The sequence below is a fragment of the Gopherus flavomarginatus genome, chromosome 12 (genome assembly GCF_025201925.1).
Source record: "Gopherus flavomarginatus isolate rGopFla2 chromosome 12, rGopFla2.mat.asm, whole genome shotgun sequence".
Classification (NCBI taxonomy): Eukaryota; Metazoa; Chordata; order Testudines; family Testudinidae; genus Gopherus; species Gopherus flavomarginatus.
Genome location: NC_066628.1, coordinates 20800360 through 20809255, shown reverse-complemented (window position 1 = coordinate 20809255; position 8896 = coordinate 20800360). Strand labels below are relative to the sequence as shown.

The window sequence follows — 8896 nt, the reverse complement described above, 5'->3', positions numbered from 1 at the left end:
TTATACAGGGAGTCAGACTAGATTAGCACAGTGGTCCCTTCTGGCATTAGAATCTATTAATCTAAGCACTACATTCTTCCCCAGATCTTTATCCAGGGGGGAAAAAGGGGGATTAGTGGGTTATAGATTGTTGTAATAAGCCATAGATTCAGTATCTTTATTAAGTCCATGATTTTTAGTTTCTAGCAAAGTTATGAATTTAAGCTCCCAAACTCATCCTTTGAGGGTGTCGTTTAGGTTTCCTTTGAGGACAAGGACTATGAGGTCAGATATGGAGTGATTGTTTTGTGACAAGTATTTACCCATGAGTGATAGGGTGTTTTTTTTGTCTTTGTCATGCAATGTCTGGACCAGTAGGTGTAGAGCATCCTCCATCTTCATCCACCAGAGCTTTGGTCTATCACATGAAAGGTAAATTTTCCCAAATGGAAATAGAACTGTGGTGCAACAATTCAATGTTGTTACACTGTGCAGACATCGGGCTGCTGCTAGAAATTCCCTGATGGATAATAGTTAATAGAAGAAATCAACTAAATAGGACCTGTCCACAGTCTTCAGTTCTGCTACTCCCTGCAGATAAAGGCAACCGGTGATACTGATGTTCTTTACTGTGTGCATCTACACAGTACAAAACCACTGCAAGAAGCATGAGGTCATTTGTTGAAATAACTGTATATGCACAGAGAAAACAGTGAGTCGTGTTAGATCCACATAAGACAACTTCAACTGCTGAATTTCTGAGAGGAGTTAAATGATGCATTCTGGTCACAGCACTTTTGAAGGTAAAATATGATCATTCTTAGTTAAGAGTAAACCACCTCATTTTCTATTCTTTTCATGCCATACCAATTGCCATAATACTTAGTGTCTCTATATAACGGGGTTAAGCATTTATAGGTACAGAAAATATGGAATTTGTGAATTGAAATACTGTTTTTATTATTAAGGTACTTAGAAATGAAAGCAAAGTTCTAGATTCTGATATCACGTAAGAGATCTATAAATCTGAAATAACTTCCTCTAAAGTCCATAATATAGCTGGTCAAAATATTTTGAACACATTTTTCCCTCTTTGCCCAAAAAATGGCTTTGTATCAAAATTGAAATTTTACCACGGGAAATTGAAAAAAAATGTGCAAAATTATATTAAAACAAAAATATCTTTTAAAAAATCAATACAAATATTGAAAATAGGGGAAAATGAGTGAAATAAAGACAACTTCAGAGTTTTGTTTCCAGAAAATAGTTTTTTTTTTTCATTGAAAGTCAATGGGATTTAGATTTTGTCTAGATAGGGGAAATTGACCGGCATAACTATTCTGGACTGTTACCGAAATATCGGGTCTGCCTAGCTGAGAGCCAATTAACAGCCTGATAGAGGAGGAAAAATGCTTTATTCTGCAGAAAAAGGAGAGCCTATACCTTGGTACAAAAGACTCTGTCTTACACAAATTTCACAAACTTTTTATACACATTCAGACAAAGACCCTTGCGTGTTAATACTTGATTGGTAAGTGTAAAATCTCATGTTTCCCTTATCTAAGTAGAACTAACTGGTTTGGAGCAGGATCTTCCTGCTTTGAGGCAGAGGAAAAGAGAGAGTGCAAAAATGCAAGCTACTGTGTCCATGAGGAGTACTTACTCTCCCCCCACCTACTGGCCACTTGTAATCTATTAAGGAGGGTCAGCCAGCTTTCACAATACAATCGGTACAAATATACAAATCAGTACAAATCAGTACAAATATTGAAAATAGGGGGAAATTGAGTGAAATAAAGACAACTTCAGAGTTTTGTTTCCAGAAAATAGTTTTGTTTTTTTTCATTGAAAGTCAATGGGATTTAGATTTTGTCTAGATAGGGGAAATTGACTGGCATAACTATTCTGGACTAATTTAGCTATCATGGAATAACTCCCCCATATGGACACTATATTCAGAATAAAAGTGATTTTAGTCTCGAAAAATCACTCTGCTTTGTAAGCAGAGTAATTATTCTGTAATAAAGTAATTTTTATTCTGGAATACAGTGTTTACATGGGGAGTGATTCTGGAATAGATGTTGCAGATAGGTTATTCCATAATAGATATGCTGGTTGATTTACGTCCCATTTAGGCAAGGATTTCAACCCCTAAGAGCCTAAGTTACTTTTAAAAATAGGACTTAGTCTCCTAAAGAACCTCTTGTCTTGATTGTGAAATGAATCAGCTGTGTATGTCTGAAAACCTTGCATTTGGCAGCATTTCAAAGTTTTCCCTTTTTGTATTAAGCTGTGTTGTCCCTCTCTTTTGCAGAGAAAGATTTGCCATTTTTTGTGTGTTGAATTGGTTTTCTTAAACATATGCAAGACAAGATCCTTAACACTTTCAAATTGGCCAAACTCCATTGAAGACACTATGTAAGATCTGCACGAGTTTGACTCTGCAGTCTTAACTAACAGAAGTTCCCATTGAATGTGATGAGACTTTTCAGTGGATACGGACTTGAAAATTAGTCCCTAAGATTTCTACAATTAAAAACATGCTTAGTGCTTACTATGGGGAGCATCCATTCACATGAATTCCACATCTTCAGCTGCTGCAAATTGTCATAATTCTATTGAAGTTTTTTGTAGTTATTGAAGGATTTCTGGTCGTTTTTTAACTTTGCCTACCTATACATTTCAATTACTATAGATGGAAATATTTCCCCTCAGTCTGTATGTCTACTGTGACATCGACATTTACCAACATTTGCCAAAAAAAATTAATTCTTCAAAGCTGACCTATATGTCATAGGATTTGCAGAATCAGTAAGGCTCCTCAAAATATGGAATTTGCATCTGGTAGGAAATTTTGATACTTCAACATTTGTTCTCATCCCAAATCGAGGCAAATTATTGAAATATTTTAAAAATTGTCAAACAAAAATTTGTGTATTTTAAATTGAAAAAATAACATTTTTGATCAACATGAAAAGTTTATTTTGACATAAAAAACATTTTATTTTGAAATTATAAGTCAAAATGAAAAAAAATGAAATGTCAAAATGAAATGAAAAATGTATTCTGATATTGACATTTTGACTTAAATGACATTATAAGTTTAAATGTAAAACTAACAGTATTTTAGATGAAAATAAAAAAAATTATTTCAGTTGTTTTCCTTTCAATTTTATTTAAATTACATTTTAAAATGGGAAAATTTTTGTTCATCCAATTTTGACCATGTCTGAGAATTACTCGCTGTTGTGTGCAATCATATACAGATATTATCAATGCTGTTTTACATTTATTGTGTCTACCATCACCTTTTTCCCTTAAAAAAGAAAAGAGTCTGTGTGGACCAGAGGAGCTCATTTAAAATAAAAATGTTTCTCAGGTTTGGCCAATGTGAACTATAACCATGTTTCCTTACTCTGTACACTTGACACCATGATGGGTGAAAAAAAGGAAAATATCAAATGTGTCTTTACAAATCAATGTAAGTTAATATGGGTCTGCAAAGCCTCAATTTTAATCACACAGTTTTTGCATGTTGAAACTGAAGGGCAAAATTAAATTTTCTACTGGAGGAAAAACTCTTATTTATGAAGAATAAAGAGGGAAAGGGGGAACACCAATAATTAGGACCAGTCAAAAAAATTCCATCAAAACATTTTTTTCTGCAGAAAACTGGGTTTTTGACAAAATGAAAATTATAGAGGAAAGTGTTTGCTCCTGTAAACAAACAACACCCCCCCAAGAAAAAAAATAATAATCCTGACCCATTATTTTTAATTTGAAAATCAAACACTATCAATTTTTGGTCAAAATTTTTACATTTTTAGCAGTTTTCAGCAGAAAATATTCAGGTTTTCACTAAAAAAATCGGCTTCAGCTAATAATCTGCAGTTTCTCAATGAAAGTTTTCAAAAATGTTGCAGAGAAAAAAAGATATGACCAAGTTTACTAATAATTCATAAAAGTAAAACCGGCAATTTTATGCTTTCTCCAGTGCTGTCCCACAAATCTACTTCATTATCCACCTTCTATTCCCTCCTAAAGACACTTCCTTGTCATGATATCTACAAAAAACTTGACAATGGTTAGGCTATTGGTATGCAGAGACCAATGCCTATCAATTGAACATGAGCTTCCAGTGCGACGCTATGGCCAAAAGGGTTAATGCAATCCTGATATGCATAAACAGTAGGAGCAGAGAGGTTATTTTACCTCTGTATTTGGTACTGGTGTGACCATTTCTGGAATTCAGTGTCCAGTGCTGGTGTCCACAGGTCAAGAAGAATGTTGATAAATTGGAGAGGGTTCATAGAAGAGCCATGAGAATGATTAAAGGAATTGAGAACATGTGTTATAGTAAAAGACTCAAGGAGTTCAACCTGTTTGCCTAACAAAGAAAAGAATAAGGGGTGACTTGATAATAGTCTATAAGTACCTTCATGGGGAAGAAATATTTGATAATGGGTTCTCCAGTCTAGCAGAGATAGGCCTAACATGGTCCAGTGGCTGGAAGTTGAAGCTAGACAAATTCAGACTGGAAATAAGGTGTCAATTTTTAACAATGAGAGTAATTAATCATTGGAACCATTTACCAAGGGTCATGTTGGATTTTTCATCACCGACCATTTTTAAATCCAGATTGGATGCTTTTTTCTAACAGATCTGCTCTAGGAAATATTTTGGAGAACTTCTCTGGCCTGTGTTATACAGTAGGTCAGACTAGATGATAACAATGGTCCCTTCCAGCCTTGGAATCAAAGAATACAATCTCAGTGTTTCCTTGTACTCTCCTGTATGTATGTGTCCATCTGTTGTCCCTCATCTGATAATTAGACTGTAAAATCCTTGGGGCAGAAACTGTCCATTTTGTTCTGTGTTTGCACAGCATCTGGTACAACTTGGGTCTGGTCCGGTACTGATACTTTTATGTGATATAGTAATAAAATAAATAGTAATTAATAATTATTATTAATAAAGCCCTGTTCTCCGAGCTAACAATATTCTTCTGAGTTTCTTTTTCTCTCTGTGAAGACATGCCTGATGTAGAGGGGGAAAACCAAACGACCATCACAGAGTTCATTCTCCTGGGATTCGGTGACCTTCATGAGCTGAAGATCCCTGTATTCATGGTGTTCCTGGCTATCTACATAGTAACACTCACTGGGAATATCCTGATCATTGTGACGGTATCATATAACCACAACCTGCACAACCCCATGTACTTTTTCCTGGGCAACCTGTCTGTCCTGGAAGTCTGCTACACTACCAGCATCACCCCCAAGATGCTGAAAACTCTCCTGGTGGTGCAAGAAGACATTTCCTTCTCTTCTTGTCTCCTGCAGTTCTACATCTTCGGATCTCTGGTGGTTTCCGAGTGCTTCCTGCTTGCTGCCATGTCCTACGACCGTTACTTGGCCATATGCAAACCACTGCATTACGCCTCCACCATGAGCTTCCAGCTTTGCTTTCAGTTGGTAGTGGGGTCGTGGGTCATTGGGTTCCTTTCACTGGTGGTCACCATGCTCATGGTTTCTAGGTTACCCTTCTGTGCTTCCAAGGAGATCGACCATTTCTTCTGTGACCTGACACCCATCATTAAACTCTCCTGTGGGGATACCTACATGGTCAGGATACCGGCTTTCATCATAGCCTCCCTTGTGTCCTTCTTGCCTTTCCTTCTAACCCTACTGTCCTACTACAAAATAATCTCCACCATCCTGAAGATCTCTTCCACCTCTGGGAAGCAGAAAGCCTTCTCCATCTGCTCCTCCCACCTCATTGTGGTGTCTGTGTTCTATGGCACACTTATGGTGGTCTACGCGGCTCCCGTAGCCAACCAGTGGCCAAACTTAAACAAGACCTTTTCCGTGTTGTACACAGTGGTGACACCACTGATCAACCCCATTGTATACAGCCTGAGAAACAAGGAGGTCAAAGAGACATTGAGAAAGCTTTTCAGTAAAAATCCATGCTAAGTGCATGACCGGGGGCTCTGTCCTATCTTGATTGCTAAATCCTTTCTCACCTTATACACACAATTAGTCTCATTGAAGTCAATAGCCCAAAGTCCAACCTTTGTCAAAGCTGATAAAGGGATTTGGATGCCCTATACATATACTATTTAATACCAAATGAAGGATGTGCCAGTAGCTAGGACACTAGCTTGGAAGTTGGGAAAACTACTTTCAGTTCCCTGCTCAAGTACATGTTTCCTGCGTGAGCTTGGCTAAATTCTCAGACTGCAAGGCCAGAAGGAACCATTGTGATCACCTAGTCCAATCTCCTGTATAACACAGGCCATAGAATAATCCCCAGTATAATTCCTAATGCAGATCTTTAGGAAAAAACCAAAATCCAGGCTTGATTTAAAAACTGTCAGTGATGAAGAATCCACTACAACTCTTGGTAAACTATTCAGAACAGGGCAGAGAGCTATGCTGTGCTTACACCTGGATTGGCACCCAGGAGGCAAATTATGTATTTAGCAGCAGAGGGGAGATGCAGATTTTGTATGTCCTGCCCCTTGTAGGCAGTGCCGGTAGTGATTAGACATGGGGAATACTTCATCCAAATATTGCCAGCAGAGCCTCAACCATGTGCTCACATGCCTCGCCACTGACCTCAGCTAGGTTCCATATGAATGCAGGGGTACACATAAACAAAGCAATTTATAGAACAAGGGCCTTAGTTTCCTATTTGCCACAACCAGTAGCCTTACTTTCCTACACTCCAATATTTGATATTACATTCAACAGACACAAACACATATGCAAAAATGACCAGCAATGACATTAACATTGTGATCATTGTGTTTTAGATTTAACACCTCAAGGAGATGAGATAAACACACAGAGTTTGATGTTTCTGCAAAAATGACATTGCTGGTATGTAATTTGAAATCATGAGGTCTCAGAGTTTGCACCTCATTAAGATGAATGAGGGAAGAGCACACCACTCTTACAGGTATCGGTCTTGATTATGCCTGGCCTTCCCCCCCGTGCATTGTCCCTTTGTAATGTCAGTGCAATGTAAAACTCTAGCAAATCAGAACTAGGGATTGCCATTTTATGTTTCTTTGTACAGCATCTAGCACAATGGGAATCCATTGTTGTTGGCTTTTAGGAGCTATGACAATATCAACGTTTAATTCATGGATTTTAAGGCGAGAAGGGACCATTACAATCATCTCAGCTCTATCTCTTGTGTAATAGAAACCAGAGAGAGCAGCAAAGAGTCCTCTGGCACCTTATAGACTAACAGACATATTGAAGCATGAGCTTTCGTGAGTGAATACACATTTCGTCCGTACCCACGAAAGCCCATGCTCCAATACGTCTGTTAGTCTACAAGGTGCCACATGACTCTTTGCTGCTTTTAGAGATCCAGACTAACACGGCTACCCCTCTGATACTTGAAACCAGAGAAAGCCACTTGGTCATTCTTACATCAATCTCATACACTGTGGTTGGGCTAGAGTTTATCTTTTTAGAAAGAGATGTCCAATTATGATTTAAAGGTTTCTAACCATCAGAGTAGTGAAGTTCTGGAACAGCCTTCCATGGGGAGCTGTGAGGACTCTTACTGTATATATGTGGGGGTTTTGTTTGTTTTTTTGTTTTCAGAAAACCAGTGTTATTTTCATTGAAAATACTGGACAACACATTCAGCTCAGCCTACGTGAGCAATGAACAGAGCCGGCTCTAGGCACCAGCAAAACAAGTAGGTGCTTGGGGCAGCACATTTCCAGGGGGTGGCATTTTGGCCATTCTTTTTTTTTTAACTCACTTCCTCCTCTCTCACAACCCCGGAGAAGTGGAGCCATGGAGTAGCTGGAGACTCAGCATGGGAGCTGAGAATGCACGGGACCCTGGGAGCTGTATTTCGTTGCCTTGCTCCCTGCCTACTGAGCCAGCCCTGGAGCAGGGAAAGAACTATATTTCCCAGTAATCCCTTGGCTGCTATCAACTGGAAAGGGAGGGGTAGGGAGTGAAGTAGCTGAGCCATGCTGCGAGTCGAAAGGGGTGGCACTGTGAAAGGGGAACAAGTATGCCCAAGGAGTAGAAGACTTTGCCCCAGATATCTCCTTCAGAAGACTTTCCCAGACTGCATTATGGATACTGGTGTGACCTCAGCTTGCAGCCCACAAAGAAGGAAGTGGGTGATCTAAATGGACAGTGCACCTCTCTATCTGAAGCCTAGCAAGAGAGGTGTGTGGATCCCACTAGAACCGGGGAGGCAACCTATGGCACACGTGCTGAAGGCAGCATGCGAGCTGATTTTCAGTGGCACTCACACTGCCCAGGTCTGGCCACCAGTCTGAGGGGCTCTGCATTTTAATTTAATTTGAAATGAAGCTTCTTAAACATTTTAAAATCCTTATTTACTTTACATACAACAATAGTTTAGTTATATATTATAGACTTATAGAAAGAGACCTTCTAAAAATGTTATAATGCGTTACTGGAACACAAAACCTTAAATTAGAGTGAATAAATGAAGACTCAGCACAGCACTTTTGAAAGATTGCCATACCCTGCACTAGAATTTAAAATGAAAAGTAAGGGAGGGGAGGCTCTGCTAGGCGACTTCGGCAGCTTTAGATACAGTACCAGGCACGTAGGAGTATTTCCACTTTGGAGCCATGGAAGCAGAAATTGACTTTTCTTTTCCAGATTTAGATAATATTCAGAAAGGGAATCTAGCACCTATCTTCCAGATTTGAACACCCTGAAAATTCAGGAGTGCTCAGGCTCAATTTGGGCAGATGTTACTTCATTTCTCCCAAATCAAATATACTGATCCACTGCAATTTGCTGTAGAAAAAGTAGGATAAGAAATGAAGAAGCAAGAAATGCTTCCCAGTGGTTTTTAGGACTGGAATTGCTATTTTCAACAGATATCCTCCAATCACACAAGC

General features: G+C 38.7%; 1 protein-coding gene across 1 annotated transcript; it reads left to right on the top strand.

Moving 5' to 3' along the window:
* The first annotated feature begins 5012 nt into the window (after positions 1-5012).
* Positions 5013-5954, top strand: LOC127032148 (olfactory receptor 6F1-like). Its single transcript, XM_050919162.1, has one exon. The coding sequence runs from the start codon at positions 5013-5015 to the stop codon at positions 5952-5954; it is 942 nt and encodes a 313-aa protein (XP_050775119.1).
* The last annotated feature ends 2942 nt before the right edge of the window (positions 5955-8896 follow it).

What these genes read in the sequence shown, in the direction of transcription:
- LOC127032148 (XM_050919162.1), top strand. Translation starts at nt 5,013, where the DNA reads ATGCCTGATGTAGAGGGGGAAAACCAAACGACCATCACAGAGTTCATT.